The following is a 19,534-nucleotide window of genomic DNA, read 5'->3' as shown; positions in this document are numbered from 1 at the left end:
ATGTATTACTTTATGTGATGACGTCTGGTCACGTGTGTGACATTTTTGGTTCACTTTGGTTAACTGGTCAGCACGGCAAATTGGGCCAAAGGATTTGTTTCCATGTATATCTATGATTTTAAGAACATATTTTCTTAAGAGAATCAAACATTCCACAGGAAAAGACACAAAATGCTGGATTAACTCAGCGGATAGTCAGGAAGCAACTCTGGAGAATATTAACAGGTGACATTTTGGGTCGAGGGTCCCGACCCAAAAGGTCACCCAAAAGGCAGAGATAGATAGATTCTTGATTAGCACGGGTGTCAGGGGTTACGGGGAGAAGGCAGGAGAATGGGGTTAGGAGGGAGAGATAGATCAGCCATGATTGAATGGCAGAGTACACTCAATGGGCCAAATGGCCTAATTCTACTATCACTTAGGATCATATGATCTTGTGATCCATGTTCTGAGATGCTGCCTGAGTTCCTTCAGCACTTTTTGCCTATTTTTGTAAACTAGCGTCTGCAGTTCCTTGTTTCTAAAAATTCCACAGGCTTTGGTAGTCTCAACTTGTTGGTCGTCATTCTTCATGATTGGCCTATGATAGTGTCAACAGACTATTTGACTGCATTTCAGCTGAGAATTCTGACTAATAAGCAGGGCAATTTCTGCCAGCTTCATCCTGACTCCAATTAATGTGATAACAGCTTCCTTTCACTTTGCAAATACGAACCAATGCTGTATGGTTAGTAGATTAATCCAAGGATAGTAATGGTGTGTTTAACTCTGTGCCACATCGGACAGTGCAATATTTTTACATCTGTTGTCTGAGGGTCATATTCGCTACTTTCTCTGTTTTTTTGGAATGTTTCAGCTATTTTATGCGCGCGTAATGAAACAAAATGTTAACAAATGTCAAAACTTTTTCAATAGATTACGAATTGAAGGGTGGATATCACTTGTTCCTTTAATCGTTGTTAATCGGTATATTTTACGTTGGGTGTATGGAAACGATCCTCCCCCAGTCTTGTCATTCTCTCCATCTTTCCCTTTATTTGGTCTGTAATTCAAGATCTCTATTTATTTTGAGCTGGTCAGTAGCAGTTGTAAGTGTTGGGAATAGAACACTTTATTTTGTACATTTGTACTATCCGAGTGAAAATTTATAACCCATGTCACTGTGATCGTCATTTTCCTCATTTTAGTAATGACTAGACCAAGTGGACCCGTTGGGTCCAAACCTCTCCTGCATTGGTGCAGCACCCCCTCCTCCCCTTCACCCCTCCCCCTCATTCCACCCTTTCACTCCCTCCCCCTCCCCATCACCCGACCCCCTCCCCATCCCCTCCCCCCAACTCCCCATCCCCTCCCTCCCTCCCTCCCTCCCCCCCTCCCTACCCCCTCCTCCCGCTCCTCCCCTCCCGCCCCCCTCGGCTCAACCGTGGAGCCGTTGCCGGGCGGGGAGTGCCGCCATGGCCGTGTGCCAGCAGGGGGGGAGGGGGAAAAAGCAGTGAGGTCGGCCTCGTTTGTCCTGCGGAGCCGAAGCGTCTCCTGCAGCATGGCTGCGATCTGCGGCGGGGAACGGTGGCGACGGCATGGACCCGTTGCCGGGCGGAGAGCGTCTCCCGGGGCCGTCGGTGGGCGAGAATGGACAGGGAGAAGGCACTGACCTCGGCCCCATTTTTCCCGCTGTGATCGGCGGGGACGGCCATCTTGTTGGACCCTCTGCCACAGCCTCCGGCGCGCTGCAGCATGGGAGGAAGGTCAGGCGCGGGGCATGCCGGGACGGGCGCCGGTCCTCCCGCTGGTCCTCCGGGGGGGGGGGGGGGGGCATTTATTAAATTTTATAAGGTAAATTGTTTTTAAGAAGTATCAAAAGTGGGTTTATTCACACCACAGGGGAATGGTGAGTAGGGTGAGCCTAAAATTGTGGCGCTATCGTGTACCGTTTTGGCTGTGTAGAGGGCATGGTACACACATACACACAAACAAACCGAGAGTTTGTATACTAGACCAAGTGGACCCGTTGGTCCCAAACCTCTCCTGCATTGTTGCAGCACCCTGTCCTCCCCCCTCCCCTCTCTCCTCAACCTCCCCTCTCCCTTCTCCCCCCCTCCTTCCCTCCTCCCCTCCCCCTCCCCTCCTTTTAAACTTTAAAATGTGAATAACTTTAAAAATATAACACCGATTTCAATAAAACTACTTGCATTATCACTAAAGTGACAATGGTGAGTAAGGTGGGCCTAAAATTGTCGCGCTATCGTGTACCGTTTTGGCTGAAGTTCAGTTACAAACAAGATAACAAACGAGAGTTTTAGTATACAGATGTGCAGGTAGAGTACATGACTGTTTCCAATGTATTAGCACTTTCCTAGTTGCCTTTTCCCACGTTCACTGTAGTGTCCAGAAAAAGCTTCAGAAGATGCAGGATCTGTGGCTCAGTAATAGAGCAATGCTGAGTGGCAAAAAGAAGCAGATCTTGGAGATACTCTTAAAAATGTCAATGCTGCTCTAAAATCTGTATGTGGTCCTCAGCCATCTGGTGGTTCACCACTATGAAGGGCACAGAGACTGACACTCATCATCAAACAGAAGCAGATACTGGAGGTGATGGGCTGAGCATTTTATCTTTGTCCTAAATCGGCTATCTACGATTGGTGATTAAGCCGTACATCACATGTCACAACTTCCAAAAACAATCTTGCTTTTGCTGAACTCCCAGCCTGGTGGAAGTTCAAAAGACATTGTTACAATTATTATGTGGAAAAGCTTCAGTGGCAGATGTTATACCAGCAGAATTCTTCAAAGAGGAGGGGGGGGGGGGGGGGGCATTGTTTATTGTGAAACTGATAGAGCACTTTCAGATGTTTTGGACAAAGACAAAATATCCCAGTATGCGTCAAACACCCGTCTGTACAAAGGCAACCGTCAAGTCTATAATAATCACGGAGCGATCTCTTTTCTCTTTAATGCTTGTAAAATTGTCACACCTGTTCAACAAACTGGGCATAACGATGGCGCGGCAGTAGAATTGCTGCCTTACAGCGCTTGCAGTGCTGGAGACCCAGGTTCAATCCTGACCGCATGGAGTTTGTATGTTCCAACCGTGGGTTTTCTCGGAGATCTTCAGTTTCCTCCCACACTCCAAAGACGTGCAGTATGTCAGTAAATTGGCCTGGTAAATGTAAAGATTGTCCCTCGTATGTGTAGGACAGTGTTAATGTGCGGGGATCGCTGGTCGGCGCGGACACAGTGGGCCGAAGGGCCTGTTTCCGCTCTGTATCTCTAAAACTAAAACTAAACCAAAACTGATCACTTGCCTTGAGCAAGAAAGTCAATGTGGGTTCTGTGCAGGACATGGAACAACAGATGTGATCTTCCCCAGCAGGACAACTCCAAGTGAAGTGCCAAGAACAAAACTGCTGCTTGTTCACACCTCTGTGTATCTCACTGAAGCTTTTAACGCAGTCATGATGTGATATGGAAGATCGTGCCAAAAGGTTCTTCAAAATTGTCTGATAATTCCACAATGATTTGATGGCCAGAATATTGGATGACAGAGAGTTATTTAGACCAATTCCTCATCACCAATGGTGTGAAACAAGGCTGTGTGCTTGCCCTCGCACTGTTTAGTACAATGTTCTCTGCAATGCTGACTGATGCCTATCCTGACGAAGAAGATGGAATTAACCTTAGAAGATGGAATTATCCTTAAATGGAGGTTAAATAGGCTCCATTTAACCTAAGGAAATTCTCAGCCTAAGCCGAAGCATGAGAAAGCATCTTAAGGGATTTCCTTTTTGCTAATTCAATACAAGCTCAGAAGCTAATTAATATACAGGAATGTTCAGAAACATTTGTCAGTGCTTACGACAACTTTTGGCCTCAGAATGAGCACAAGGAAATTATGCACCGATCTCCAGCAAACACACTACATACGGAACCCAATATCCTTGTGAATGATCAGTGGGTTTTACAGTGGACAGGTTCACTTGCCTTGGAGGCACTCTCTCAAGATCTGTCAACACTCATGAGGGATGACAAATCAACACCAGAAGAACAAAAGTTAGATTTGATTTTGGAGAACTGAGAAGTAAAGGGCGGAACTGGATGAGAAATCAATCAAAAGATCAAGGCGTAGGAAGGAACTGCAGATGCTGGTTTAAACCGTAGATAGGCACAAAATGCTGGGGTAACACAGCGGGTCAGGCAGAATCCCTGGAGAGAAGGAATGGATGACGTTTCAGGTTGAGACCCATCTTTTGACTAGTCAGGGGAGAGATATATCGACCCGAAACGTCACCCATTCCTTGTCTCCAGGGATGCTGCCTGACCTGCTGAGTTACCCCAGCAAGGTGAAATTGTATCATGCCGTTGTCATACCCACCCAACTCCGCTTGCAAGCCATGCCAGATAGCTTAAACACATCCACATAGCCTTCCTGTGCAGCAAACTTCACATCAAGTAGCAAGAAAAAAATCCCAGTTGCACAAATGTTGTCCGAGGCAAACCTCCCCAGCAGTTACACATTGTTGAATGAATCACGTACCAGGTGGGCAGGACATGTCAGAAGGATGCTGATAACAGAATATCAAAACCGCCACTTTCAGGAGAACATCCCCGAAGAATTTCAACATTCATACACGCCACTGGCAACAGCAAGCATTGGGCCGGCCTGTTTGGCATACTTGCGTAAAATGTGATGCCTGTTCATATAAAGAATGGAAGAAAAAAGAGGAAGCAAAGATGACGCTAAAGTGGGTGTTATCGTAGATAGTAAAGGGGTCATCAAAAAGTACAGCGGCATCGTGATAAGTGGGCCGAGGAATAACAGGCATGTGAATCAGTCTGAAGAAGGGTCTCGACCCGAAACGTCACCCATTCCTTCTCTCCCGAGATGCTGCCTGACCTGCTGAGTTACTCCAGCATTTTGTGAATAAATCAATGTGAATTTTCTGCGTTTCCGCCGATTTCCGGGTTTTTTAAATCAATTTTCTGCGCTTTTTGCCTGGTTTCCTCATTTTTCACTTTGCCAAATAAACGGCGAAATCAGATTGAAAAAAAGAAAAAAAACCAAAAAACGATGTGTAGACTTGTAATAACATAACATAACATAACATAACAACACTTTATTGTCACTCGGCACAACACCGAGCGAAATTTCAGCAGTCACACAAAATACAGCAAAAAAGAAAAGAACACAGGACACCCGACCCCAACACAAACATCCATCACAGTGACTCCAAACACCCCCTCACTGTGATGGAGGCAACAAAACTTCCCCTCTCTTCCCCCCGCACCCACGGACAGGCAGCTCGACCCCTACCGAGGCAAACGACACGCACAGCCCCCGCAAGGGGATGGAAGGCCCCCCGGCCGAGCCGCCCCGGGCACCGAAACGTCCCGCGGCCACACCGGGCGATGTTAAGTCCAACGGCCGAGCCGCACCGGGCACTGAAACGTCCCGCGGCCGAACAGCGCTGACGATGTTAAGTCCAGCGGCCAAGCCGCACCGGGCACTGAAACGTCCCGCGGCCACACCGGGCGATGTTAAGTCCAGCGGCCAAGCCGCACCGGGCATTGAAACGTCCCCCGGCCGAGCCGCACCGGGCACTGAAACGTCCCGCGGCCACACCGGGCACTGAAACGTCCCGCGGCCACACCGGGCGATGTTAAGTCCAGCGGCCAAGCCGCACCGGGCACTGAAACGTCCCGCGGCCGAGCCGCACCGGGCACTGAAACGTCCCGCGGCCACACCGGGCGATGTTAAGTCCAGCGGCCGAGCCGCACCGGGCACTGAAACGTCCCGCGGCCGAGCTGCGCCGGCAATGTTAAGGCCCGCAGCCGAGCCGCACCGGGCACTGAAACGTCCCGCAGCCGAGCTGCGCCGGCAATGTTAAGGCCCGCAGCCGAGCGCACCGGGCACTGAAACGTCCCGCAGCCGAGCTGCGCCGGCAATGTTAAGGCCCGCAGCCGAGCCGCACCGGGCACTGAAACGTCCCGCAGCCGAGCTGCGCCGGCAATGTTAAGGCCCGCAGCCGAGCCGCACCGGGCACTGAAACGTCCCGCAGCCGAGCTGCGCCGGCAATGTTAAGGCCCGCAGCCGAGCCGCGCCCCGGGGAAGAGACCTAATAAAATAAAGGTTTCCCCCCGCCCCACCCCCCCACCCCACCCCACACCCCCACCACACACCCCCACCACACATACACAGCCAAAAACAGAAACAAAAACCATCCCAACACCGACACAAACAAAAAAAAAAAGAAAAAAAGACAACAGACTGCCAGAGAGCCGCAGCCGTTAGGCGCAGCCAACTCCTCCCACCTGCACACTGAACACGAAGGTTGCGCTAGAGGTCGCTAGGGGTTCCGCGAGAAATTGCCCCCCTCCCCCCCTCCCGCGCGCCCTGGTAGTCTCCCCAGAAATGTGGCACCTAGGCTGGGCAAGGCAGCCAATCTCGACCTCATCGGGACTTCCACGGGCGATCGGTGGGTTGAATCTGCAACCTTCCGGCGGGGCTCTGGAACTCCAGCCCAGCTGGAGCCAGCACATCTTTCCCCATAGCCGACTTCCTTGGCCGGCTGGATAAACCAGCAAAGCTCTGGAACCAAGAGTGCCAGAAAATCAATGGTGGAACTGTAATGAGTAAATATTAAATTTAAGTGCAAGATTATATAACTAAATCAATTAAGACAGGGTTAAAATATAAAACACAACAGAAAAGCCAATTACCACCTTTTTGGGCTGATTATCAATTAATGTGCGAATTTACTTCAAAATGTTATTAGTGTACAGTGACATATTCACATTATTTTGTAATGTCTGTTGTTACTTTGAAATGAACTGAAAGAGGCTTGAAACTGGTAATTTTGTGTGTAAATTTCCAAAATTTCCCCTATTTTTTGACCTCCATTGCAAGCTGAGCAAGCGCTCGGCTCTTTTCCTCTTTTTCTTTTGACCTCACTCACGTGCCTGGAATAAGCTAATGGAGTTTAATGCAGAAGAGTGCAAGGGGTTGCATCTTGAGAAGTCAAACCAGGCTAGGATCGCCCTGAGGAGTGTTGGAGAACAGAGGGATCTAGGAGCCCAGGTACGTGATTCCCTGAAAGTAGCATCACAAGTGGATAAATGGAGTGGTCAAGAAGACCTTCGCTACATTGGCGTCGAAGGCAGAGCTATTGTCAATAAATAGGAGTCTGGTTTCGGTGTCATTGTTGTCTAGGTGTTCCAGAGATGAGTTTAATGCCAGGGATATGGCGCCTGCCATGATCTGTTGAGACGGTAGACAAACTGCAGTGGATGAAGACGACCTGGGAGGTTGGAGGTAATGTGTGCCTCAGGCTATCCGGGAGGCTGGAGTTAATGTACGCCATGTGGCGGTGTTGAAAAACAGTGGTGGTGGAAGGTTGTTTTTCGGACGGGAGTCAAAGTGACTCGTGGTGTGCCTCAGGGATAGGCGTTCGATCCACTGCCGTTTGTCATCCATGTTAATGATTTGGATGAGAATGTGCAAGGTATGATTGTAAGTTTGCACATGACATAAACATAAATGGTATCACAGAGCGTGAAGATGGTTATCAAGAACTACAAAAGGATCTTGATAAGCTGGGCAAGTGGACCAAGGCAACGGCAAATGTAATTTATTTCGGATAAATGTGAGGTGTTGCATTTTGGGAAATTGAACAAGGCCGGACCTTCACAGTGAATGGTCAGTCACTGGGAAGTGTTGTAGAGCAGAGAGACACAGGAGTATCCTGGTTTCTTGGTACGTGATTTCTTGAAAATGGGGTCACTGGTAGATAGGATGGTGAGGAAGGTTTTTGGCACGTTACCCTTCATCAGTCAGAGTGGGAATTGAGTATTGGATTTTAAATGCAAAAAATTGGGATATCACGATGCAGCTATATAGGTTTATTGGTGAGGCTGCACTTGGAGTATTGTGTTCGGTTTTCCTCATCCTCCTGTTGGAAGGATGCCATTAAGCCAGAAAGGGTACAGAGAAGATTTACGAGGATGTTTCAAGGGCCTGATTTATAAGGAGAGGTTGAGCAGGCTAGAACGTTATTCCTTCCAGCTCAGAGACTGATGGGTGATCGTATAGACATATATAAAATCATTAGGGAAGGAGAACAAGTGAATGGAAGGTAGGGGAATCAAGAACTAGAGGGCATAGGTTTAAGATGATAGGAACCTAAGGGGCAAACTTTTCACACAGTATGTGGAACAAGATGCCGGAGGAGATGGGTGAGGCATGTATAATAACCCTATTTAAAGACATTTGGACAGGTTCGTGGATAAGAAAGGTTTAGAGGGATATGAGCCAAACACGGGCAAATGGGACCACCTTAGGTGGGCATCGTGGCCGACATGGGCAAGTTGACCCAAAGGGCTTGTTTCCATACTGTTTGACTATTCTAAGTTGGGAGGCAATAATGCTCTTCGTAATCAACTGCGGATTTTCATTAAACATTGTATTGAATCAGTGAATTATAATTTGCAATCTGTAAGCCGTAGTATTTTTGTTATTTTCATCACCTGGTTGTCCTTGACAAGATCAAGATTTATTGTTTTTGAAAAGTCAACACAGAGTCTTTTGTAACTGCAACAGTCTTGTCGTGCAGTGCTCTAAGGATTTGCTCCACAGGTGATGAAGGGGCAGGGATAGTGGAGTCAGGGGGTACGGGGAGAAGGCAGGAACGGGGTACTGATTGAGAATGATCAGCCATGATCACATTGAATGGCGGTGCTGGCTCGAAGGGCCGAATGGCCTCCTCCTGCACCTATTGTCTATTGTCTATTGTTTTGGGAACAGAGAGTTGTGGACGTCATGCAAACCTCCCCCCCCCCCCCCCCCTTCGATTGACTTGCATCTATACGCTCCACTGTCTTGGCAAGGCCGCCAGCATAACCAAGGACCAGTCTCACCCTGGTCACTCCCTTTTTTCCCCCTCTCCCATCAGCAAAGAGGTGCAGAAGCTTGAAAATGCATAATTCAAGATTCTTCTTCAGTTTCTTCCCGGCTATTATCAGGCAACTAAAGCATCCTCTCACCAGCTAGAGATTGATCCTGACCTCCATCTACCTCATTGGAGACCTTCAAACTATCTTTAATCAAACTTTATTGGACAGTATCTTGCACTACATGTTATACCCTTTATCTATAGACTGTGGACGGCTTAATTGCAGTTCTGTATAGTCTATTCGCCGACTGGAAACCATGTGACAAAAACCTTTCACTGTACCTCAGACCTATGACAATAATATACTAAACCAAGAAAAAAAAGGAGTTAGGCAAGAGACAGTTAATGTTACTGTTACATATATTCGCTGGAAGAGGGCGTGTCGGTAGCAAACATGATTTTTCTTTGTCCCTTGAATTAAAAGAGGAGGTGAAAAAACTTCAGGGCACTTCTCAACCAGTGGTAGAAAAGATTATAAAATCTTTCTCCGAGATTTAATCGGAAACGTTCCGGTCTGAAAATACACCAAATTGTTTCAAAATGCGCATGATGTCGAAAGAGGCAGTAATGCTATTCATTCATTTTTTCAAGTCCATGAAATTGATGTGGTTAATGAAAACAACAGATATAGTTTTGATTTTCAGACGGTGCCAATGTAGACTTGACCAAGGTCAGAATGTTCAGGGGGTTGACAGCAGAATGGATCACAAGCAGAAAATAATAAGGGTTCACTGGTTTCTCACTTAGTGGTCAGAATGCATTCTCAGAAATCAAGAGCACCAACGGAAACATGACTAAAATTCATCATTATTATCATTAGATGTATGTGACCCCCACAACTCTACAAGTTTTAAGATTGTTTGGAATAGGGAGAAGGCGTGACCTTGCAGGAAGATGCTAAATTGGAGTACGGCAAACTACAATGTTATTAAGCAGGAGCTCGGGATGGTAGGCTGGAAGCGATTACTATTGGGTTGGTCCACATCTGACGTGTGGGAGTTGTTTACAGGCCAGTTCAGAACCAACATATTCCAGTAAGGAGGAGGCATAATGATGGCAAAGTAAGGGAACCTTGGATGACCAAAAATGTTGTAAATTTGGTTAAAAAGGAAAAAGAAGCGCATGCAAGATTTAAGAGGTTGGAATCAGACTTTGAGCTTTTGAGAAATATAAAGGAAGGGGGAAAGAACTCAAGCGGGCGATTAGAAAGGCCTAAAGGGGCCATGAAATGGCTTTGGCGAGTAGGATTAAAGAAAATCCCAAAGCTTTTTATGTCCAGATTAAAAACTAAAGAATAACCGGGCAGAAGGTAGGACTACTTGAGGATAAAGGAGGGAATTTGTACTTGGGGGTCTGGGGATGGAGGCAAGGTACTAAACGAGTACTTTGCTTCAGTTTTCCCCAAGGCAATGGATATGTGTGGAAGGGTCTCGACCCGAAACGTCACTTATTCCTTCTCTCCAGAGATGCTGCCTGTCCTGCTGAGTTATCCAGCTTTTTGTGCCTATTTCCAGTTTAAACCAGCATCTGCAGTTCTTTCTAACACACTAATATCCAAAGGCAGTTTGAGATTAAGAAGGAAGAGGTGTTGAGGCTCTTGATGTGCATTAAGGTGAATCCATTTTGAGCGGCACGGTTGCACAGCGGTAGAATTGCTGCCTTACTGTACCAGGGACCCGGGTTCGATCCTGACTATTGCCGCTGTCTGTATGGAGTCTGTACATTTTCTCTGTGACTGTGCAGGTTCCTCTGGGTGCTCTGGTTTCCTCCCACATTCCAAAGGTGCAGGATTGTAGGTTAATTGGCTTCTGTAAAAATTGTCCCCAGTGTGTAGGATAGAACTAGTGTATGGGTGATTGCTGGTCGGCATGGATCTGGTGGGCCGAAGGGCCTGTTTCCACACTGTATCTCTGAAACTAAAACAAAATTCCCTGCTCCTGATAATATCCCAGGTTATTGAGAGAGGTGATAGAGGAGACTGCAGGGCCTTGACGAGGATCTTTGTGACTGGAGATTAGCTAATGTTGTTCTTTTATTTATGAAGGGAAGTAGAGAGAATCCAGGGTATTATAGGCTTGTAAGCCTCGCGTCAGTGGCAGGGAAACTATTGGAGAGGATTCTTTGGGATAAGATTTATTCCCATTGGAAGAGAATGGGATAATGAGGGATTGTCAGCATAGTTTTGTACATCGAAGGTAGACACAAAATGCTGGAGTAACTCAGCGGGTCAGGCAGCATCTCTGGAGAGAAGGAAAGGGTGATGTTTCGGGTCGAGACCATTCTTCACCCGAAACATCACCCTTTCCTTCTCTCTAGAGATGCTGCCTGACCCGCTGAGTTACTCCAGCATTTTGTGTCTACCTTCGATTTAAACCGGCATCTGCAGTTTTCTTTCCTCTGGTTTTGTACATGGCAGGTTCATATCATATCATATCATATATATACAGCCGGAAACAGGCCTTTTCGGCCCTCCAAGTCCGTGCCGCCCAGCGATCCCCGCACATTAACACTATCCTACACCCACTAGGGACAATTTTTACATTTACCCAGCCAATTAACCTACATACCTGTACGTCTTTGGAGTGTGGGAGGAAACCGAAGATCTCGGAGAAAACCCACGCAGGTCACGGGGAGAACGTACAAACTCCTTACAGTGCAGCACCCGTAGTCAGGATCGAACCTGAGTCTCCGGCGCTGCATTCGCTGTAAAGCAGCAACTCTACCGCTGCGCTACCGTGGTTGTGTCTTACTAATTTGATCGAGCTGTTTGAGGAGGTGATGATGATGATCAATGAGGTTCGGCGATGGATATTGTCTACATAGATTTTAGTAGATTAAGATGCCATGGATTAATAGCCAGGAAACTGTTTTACTGATAGAAGACAGGATTGTGGTGGAAGTACATTATTCAGGCTGAAGGTCTGTGACCAGAGGAATTCCACACGGATCTGTGCTGGGACCACTGCTGTTTGTGATACGTATAAATAACTTGGAAGTAAATGTAGACACGTCGTTCAGTAAGTTTACAGATGACACCAAGATTGCTGGGGTCACAGACTGTGAGGTAAGCTGTCAAATTGTACGACAGGATATAGATCAGCTACAGAAATGGGCGGGGAAATGCAGATGAAGTTTAATCCAAGCAAGGGAGGAGAAATGTAATGGAAAAATATCCGATTAAAGGCATGATCCTTAATGGCATTGATGTTTGGAGGGATCTTGGTGTCCAAGACTATATCTCCCTGTAAGTGGCAACACAAGTAGAGAGAGTGGCAATGAAGGCATGTGGTTTCATAGGTTGGGGCATTGAGTAAAAGAGTCACAAAGTCATAAAGCAGCTCTATTGGACTTTGGATAGGCTGCCTTTGGAGTGTTGTGTGCAGTTCCGGTTGTGCCATTGCAGGAAGGATGTGAAGACTTTGGAAAGGGTGCAGAGGAGATTTACCAGAATGATGCCTGGATTGGGGGGTGTTGGCTACTGGGAAAGGTTGGACAGACTTGGATTGTTTTCTCCGGCCCACTGGGTCCGCGCTGCCCAGTGATCCCCGCACATTAACACTATCCTACACCCACTAGGAACAATTTTTACATTTGTCCAGCCAATTAACCTACAAACCTGCACGTTTTTGGAGTGTGGGAGGAAACCGAAGATCTCAGAGAAAACCCACGCAGGTCACGGGGAGAACGTACAAACTCCGCCCGAAGTCAGGATCTAACCCGGGTCTCCGGCGCTGCATTCGCTGTAAGGAGGCAACTCTACCGCTGCGCCACCATGCCGCCCTAAGTATATATAGAAGTATACATACAGGTGCTCCCTGACTAACGATGCTTTGACGAACGATATTTCGACTTTACAATGGTGCAGACGCTAGACAACGGCGGCGACCCCATAGCTCGCTTCCGGCCACGTGATCAGGTGTATTTGAATGCATTTCGACGTTCGATATTTTCGGTTTCCGATGGGTTTATCGGAACGTAACCCCATTGTAAGTTGAGGAGCACCTGTAATTATGCGAATCTTTTTCCCAGGACAGAATGAGGAAAAAAAACTCGAGCGCGTAGCTTTAAGGTGAGATGGCAAAGTGTAAAGGAGATAGGCAGGACAAGTTTTTACACAGGGTGGTGAGTGATTGGAACGTGCTGGCTGAGTGGTGGTTGAAGCAGATACGCCAAGAGTCAAACGTGCCTTATTGTCATCTATCCTGAAATGGAACAATGACATTTATATTCATATATAAAACAATGAATATATATCTAGAAAGGAACTGCAGATGCTGGTTTACACCGAAGATAGACACAAAATGCTGGAGTAACTCAGCGGGACAGGCAGCATCTCTGGTGAGAAGGAATGGGGGGAATGGGAATATATTCCTTCGATTCAAAAATGCTGCCTGTCCTGCTAAGTTCCTCCAGCATTTTGTGTCTAATGAATATATATATATGGGCGTGTGTACATGCCGGTCTATATATGTATGTGTATGTATGCATATACATATATTATATATGTGTATGTATATATATATAAATTTATATGTATGCGCGTGTGGGTATGTATATGTACAGGCACGTGTACGCACACACACACACACACACACACACACACACACACACACACACACACACACACACACACACACACACACACACACACACACATACACACACACACACGGCCATTGTGGAGAAGCTGCCTGTAAGTGCCATTGTTGGTGCTGGCCAGGGTGAGGTGATCAGCACGGGGCCACCGGACTCAGGGCTGCATCTTGGTTGCATGATAAGTGGGCGCCATTGCTGTGTGGACTGGCAGCACGCGCTCCATGTGTTGACAGTCCACTTGAATCTAAGTTACTATCTTATCACCGCCTGTCGGATGGATTGCAGGCTGCTGTTTTCTCTTTTTGTTTGGTTGCAAAACCTGCCCCAGCCTGGGAGATTTCGCTTTAGTAAAAAACTCAATAATCAGAGATCGCCATTGGCCTGAGGAGAACTGTGCAGTCAAACACAAAAGAGAGGGAAACAACATCTCCCATCCCATCCAACAGGTGGTCGTGAGAGAAGCCAGACGATCCAGCGGTCTGTTAACACACGGAGTTGGTGCTCAAGTACCCAGCAGTGAACCCAGCAGGAAACATGTTCCCAATGTTGGGGGAGTCCAGAACCAGGGGCCACAGTTTAAGAATAAGGGGTAGGCCATTTAGAACGGAGATGAGGAAAAACTTTTTCACTCAGGGAGTTGTAAATCTGTGGAATTCACTGCCTCAGAAGGCAGTGGAGGCTGATTCTCTGGATGCTTTCAAGAGAGAGCTAGATAGAGCTCCTAATGATAGCCGGGTCAGGGGGTATGGGGAGAAGACAGGAACGGGGTACTGATTGTGAATGATCAGCCATGATCACATTGAATGGCGGTGGTAGCTCGAAGGGCCGAATGGCCTCCTCTTGCACCTATTGTCTATTGTATTCACCATGATGAACACACATTGTGCAGAACATTGCATTGCTGAACTACAACTTTGCTCTCTGCAAACTTTCCAACACCACCTGTTGTCTCTCAAGGGCTGCAGGGCAGTTCATTGCTAGGCGAACGTCAGTGGATGGCAGCGGTTCGTACCAATGTTCGGACTGGAGGACAAAAAGAACTATAATGAGAGCGTTGTTGGAATATGTGGCAAAAAGGTTATTTTTTAGTCTCCACAAAACTTGGCTTTAGTATGGGAAGTACAATATCAACATTTATCGAATAAAATCACAGTATGCGGTTAGTACTTAAAATGTCGAGCAAAACGTGTTTATGAAGTCACAGACTGAGCATTATTGAAAAATTAAGTTGACTGTGGATAAATATGTGGTGGTGCATTAAAAGAATAGCAGATTAAAGTGTGAAATGAATGAATCATATTGGGGCTACTTCCTGTCTGTACGATGTCCATTCTATCAAAGCATTAAGTAAAACAGAAAATGTAGTAGGAGCACATTTTTATAATCATTGACCCAAAATATTTACTGTTTCACTGTCCACAGAAGCTGACTGATCATCTGAGTGTTTACATTGTTTTCCGATTTTATTTCAGTATCCATGGTATTTTGTATTAGAATCAAACCTAGAATTTTTGGATGAATGGTTCGGTTCAGTTTAGTTTATGTACATGGTCATGTGTATCGAGGTACAGTGAAAAGCTTTTGTTGCGTGCTGTACATGACAATACATGATTACAATCGAGCCATTTACAGTGTACAGATACATGATAAGGCCAGCAAAGTCTGATCAAGGATAGTCCGAAGTTTACCAAAAAGGTAGATAGTAGTTCAGCACTGCTGAATGGATAATGTGTGATATTAGTAATGTGGCTGTACTGTACTTTAAATGACAGTTAGCAGGCTCTGTGCAAAGTTGACCATGTGGTTTTAGATCTCTGTTGTTTGTTGAGTTTATTATTGATTGCTCTCATGTTCTGAGTATTGGCTGTGAATCAGTGATAACAATTTCAAATCTGATTCTGGAATCATGGGTTCACCTCCATTTCCTTCTCCAGAGTTTGCGGTTTTTCAAACTCAAGCAGAATCCCACCTGCTTTTAGCCACAGCCTTGTGCAAGGTCAAGAGCATAAATCATGGTCTGGGTGGGAAATTAATAGTGTTGAACGCTCAAACTGAAGTGAGACAAAAAGGAATTCATGCAAAGCAATTGCACATCACTGCTGGATGGTACTTAAAAATGGGGCCACACCTTCCTTTTTCATTACTTCTAACTCTTTTACAGTGCATCTGGGTTGGCACTGGATCTCTGCTGCACGAGGTTTAAGAAATAACTGTGTTTGAATTTCAAACCCAGTACATGAAATTGGAGGTGGTATTTAGCTATATCAGGCTTCTAATGATGAGATTTACATTTCTACATTTCGACTCAATCAGACAGAGTACAGTTAAAACTCAGATGTCTTATTGATACACATAATATATTCTTGAATGTTAATATTACCCCTTTTTCTCTTTCTATTTTTTTGTACATTCTCCCCCCTGCTCTTTATTTCTTCTTCATTTGCATCATTTAACTTATTATTTTCTGTCTTCTCATCGTTTCTTTCTGTACTTTAAGATTTGATGGGTTAAAGAGGTAAATAAATGCATCTGCTATTATCCGCTGGTACTTCTGGTAATCTGTAGGAATAAAGATTTTTCATTCTGACGATTTGGGGGCAGCATCCAGTAAGTTTGAATGAAATGGTAATTTTTTGCGACAAAGAAAATACCATTCGATTTTACCATAAGTGGAAAAATGTCATTGTAAAACAGAAGGTCCATTTTTTGGGACCAAATTGGACCATTTTTCATTCAATTTTGTTTGTGTTCACATGTATTTGTAAAGCATAAAGACTTATTTTGGAATATTTTTTGAGGACCTTGCAATATATTTTCCAACTGGGAACATGAGGAAAAGGTTGTGAATCATTTACTTTGTTCCTTTTATGTGTGTGCATTGTTCTCTTTTTCCATCTCACATGTGTAAATGTCAGTCTCAACAGAGAAAAACACAAATGAAATGCAAAGTCAATGCTTGCTCATTTTGTTTGCCCATTGTAAAGCTGTCTAACTTTGGTTCCCAATATAGTGGAGTGAGGAACTTTCAAAAGAAACTTCAGACGTTTGTTGGTTTAAACATCACTGTTAATCCCTTGCAACCTGCTGGGCTGTGCAGTGGGAGGTTATTGTGTTGTGGAAACTGTGTCTAGCAGTGGAAGGTAATCACTGAACGAACTGCTTTTGTGACCTTCTAGTTGAATTGTTTCCCTCTGCTGGTTATCTCATCACACTGCTAGTCCAATAACTTCTCATGACTTGCGTTTATGGACAGTGCTTAATAAATTAGGTTTTTTTTCACAGGATATAACTCAGGAAGGCTATGGAACCCGGACTGCCCCTCCATTGACATCTAGCAAGCCAAACCATGAAGATTTGAACTTGTTACAGCACGAGAGACCATCAAGTTTACCTGTAAGTGACTCATGATAATGCTTTTAAATTAGGGGAGCTCACTGTTTAAAGAACACGTGATATTCTTTACCACATAGAATATTAAAAAAAGCCATGGTATTATGTCAGGAAGAGTGCAGGCAAACCCTGCATTACATCCATACGTACGGGTTATGGAAATTCACCCGTATAGAATTAGAAATCACAACTTTTTTTTAAATTTGAGGTCTCGAGTAAAATTTACTCTCAGGGAATTCATGTGAAAAAAGTAAATAAATCAACATTTTTTATTTTAATTTGTGTTTCTTGATGCATGTGTGGATGATACAACCTCTCGTTAAGGAACATTGTGATACGAGTTGTTGTCCAGGGCTCTGCCGAGAAGCTCATCTTCATTCAGAGAATAATCATGAGCAGATTATTTTTGCAGTTCCCACCAAGAAAGGACAATATTCTTGCACCGACCGACTTTCTAGCTCTTTTCTCACAGGACGACAATGTTTTTTGCCTCCATCGGTTTTGTAGCCCATGTGTCCAAATGAATCCGAATGTTAAACTTCGTTGCGTGTAGATAAAATAAAATGCTATTCTGTCAACTTTTGGCCTAATACCACACATCATTTTCGCCTGTTTACGACCCTTTTTGCCACAGGAAACAATCTTTTCGTATCTGCCTTAACAAAACCCCCAAATGATGTTGAACGTATTTGCAAACCTGCTAAATGGATCTGTTTAAGAACTACGTAGTCTCTGTTGTGCGAATAAGTGGAAAAGATCAAAATGATGCTGAGAAAGTTACTTAGTCATTGAGCACTGTGTGTAATTGAGATAATTATTCTTCAATTGTGGTGTCTTGATATTACATTTCTGCTTCCATTAATTTTGCAAATGGATGTCAAGTGCATCATTATGGTTACATACTAATCGTGTGGGTGAGCCTTTTGCCCCAGAACCTGTTCAAATTTTGGACTCGTCACACAATTTCAGGGGAGTGACCTTAGTATGATCCTCTTGATTGAAGTCAACCTTTTTCCATTTAGGAATTTTTCATTTTGAAATCGGTTTAGAATTTTTATGTCCACTCACTGATAAAGGCAGGTAGACAATGAGGTTTAAATAAAGAAATAAATATGTCGATTTTTATCGCCTGGTTCAGACATCACCCAGTGTTAAGAGTTGTTATACATGGACAGAGAGCAGTTTGCTGGGCTTTTCAAGGAGGCATTGAGAGTCGCCTCCTCCGTTCGTCTGGTAGACCCTTGCCCTGGCAGTTTAGAGCAGAATGGTTGTTTCAAAAATCAAGCATGGGGCATGTAAATAATGTGGTCTGCCTATCGGAGGTAGAACCTTGATGTTAACCTTGATGCTAAAGTTGTTGGCCTGAGGGAAAACACTGATTTTCTTATCCTGCCGGTAGTTTTTGAGGAATGTGTGGAGGGCATTGTTTGTGGTGGTTCTTCAGTGGTTTGAGGTGTCCGTTGTAGGTACTCCAAGTCTTCAAAGTCTATAAATAGGCAAGCACGAGTCACTGCTTTCTGCGCCATCCATCCGTTTTACAGCAGGTTCGCGGCTTCTATCGTTGGACATTTTCTTTTCTCGGATGGCCATAGGCTGGGTGGGCATGTTGCAGTTGGGACTACCGTGGGCGGCACGATGGCGCAGCGGTAGAGTTGCTGCCTTCCAGCGAATGCCGCGCCGGAGACTCAGGTTCGAACCCGACTACGGGCGCCGTCTGTGCGGAGTTTGTACGTTCTCCCCGTGACCTGCGTGCGTTTTCTCCGAGATCTTCGGTTTCCTCCCACACTCCAAAGACATACAGGTATGTAGGTTAATTGACTGGGTAAAATGTAAAAATTGTCCCTAGTGTGTGTAGGATAGTGTTAATGTGCGGGAATCGCTGGGCGGCGCGGACTCGGTGGGCCGAAGGGCCTGTTTCCGTGCTGTATCTCTAAATCTATCTCTAAATCTAAAAAAATCAAAGTGATACCTTCATCGGAGATCATGACATTAGGGGCACCCTGTAAATATTTAGGGGGAGAAAGGGCACAATGTTTATGCAAGAATAAATTTAGCATAAAAAAAACACTAGTACAGATGCTCCCCGACTTACGATGCTTCGACTTACGATATTTCGACTTTACGATGGTTCAAACGCTGGGCAATGGCAGCGAGCCATAGCCAGCCGCAGCTGGCTTCCTTCCGGCCACATGATCAGGTGTATTAAATGCATTTCGACGTACGATATTTTTGATTTGCGATGGGTTTATCGGAACGTAACCCCATTGTAAGTTGAGGAGCTGTAACTTACATTTTATTCTGAGTGATGGGCTGAAATTGAAATAACTTGAATAACTGCGAAGGTAGACACAAAATGCTGGAGAAACTCAGCAGGACAGGCAACATTTCTGGATAGGAAGTCGAGACCCTTCTTCAGACTGAGTCGGGAGAGGGAAATACAGAGAATAACTGTGAACCTCGTTTCAGAGCTTTCTATCTGTACAATGTTTAACAAGGATCAATCTCTGGGATCAGGTTGTAACAAACATATTTTTCCGTTTCCAAAGAACAATTGTCATTGTTTCACAATATCTCACATTGAGTTAATTGCGGCACATTGCATCACG

General features: G+C 45.3%; 1 protein-coding gene across 4 annotated transcripts in view; it reads left to right on the top strand.

Moving 5' to 3' along the window:
- The window catches only part of arid1b (AT-rich interactive domain 1B), a 462,315-nt gene that overhangs the window by 113,034 nt on the left and 329,747 nt on the right, over positions 1-19,534 (top strand). For 3 of the 4 annotated variants that reach the window (XM_078404705.1, XM_078404704.1, XM_078404701.1), the window contains one exon: positions 16,821-16,931. The exons of the other annotated variant lie outside the window; for it this stretch is intronic. In XM_078404705.1, the coding sequence (XP_078260831.1) occupies positions 16,821-16,931 (111 nt within the window). The remainder of the gene's footprint in view (positions 1-16,820; positions 16,932-19,534) is intronic. 4 annotated transcript variants of the gene reach the window in all.

The sequence above is a fragment of the Rhinoraja longicauda genome, chromosome 9 (genome assembly GCF_053455715.1).
Source record: "Rhinoraja longicauda isolate Sanriku21f chromosome 9, sRhiLon1.1, whole genome shotgun sequence".
NCBI classification, from domain to species: Eukaryota; Metazoa; Chordata; class Chondrichthyes; order Rajiformes; family Arhynchobatidae; genus Rhinoraja; species Rhinoraja longicauda.
This window is presented reverse-complemented; position numbering and strand designations above follow the sequence as displayed.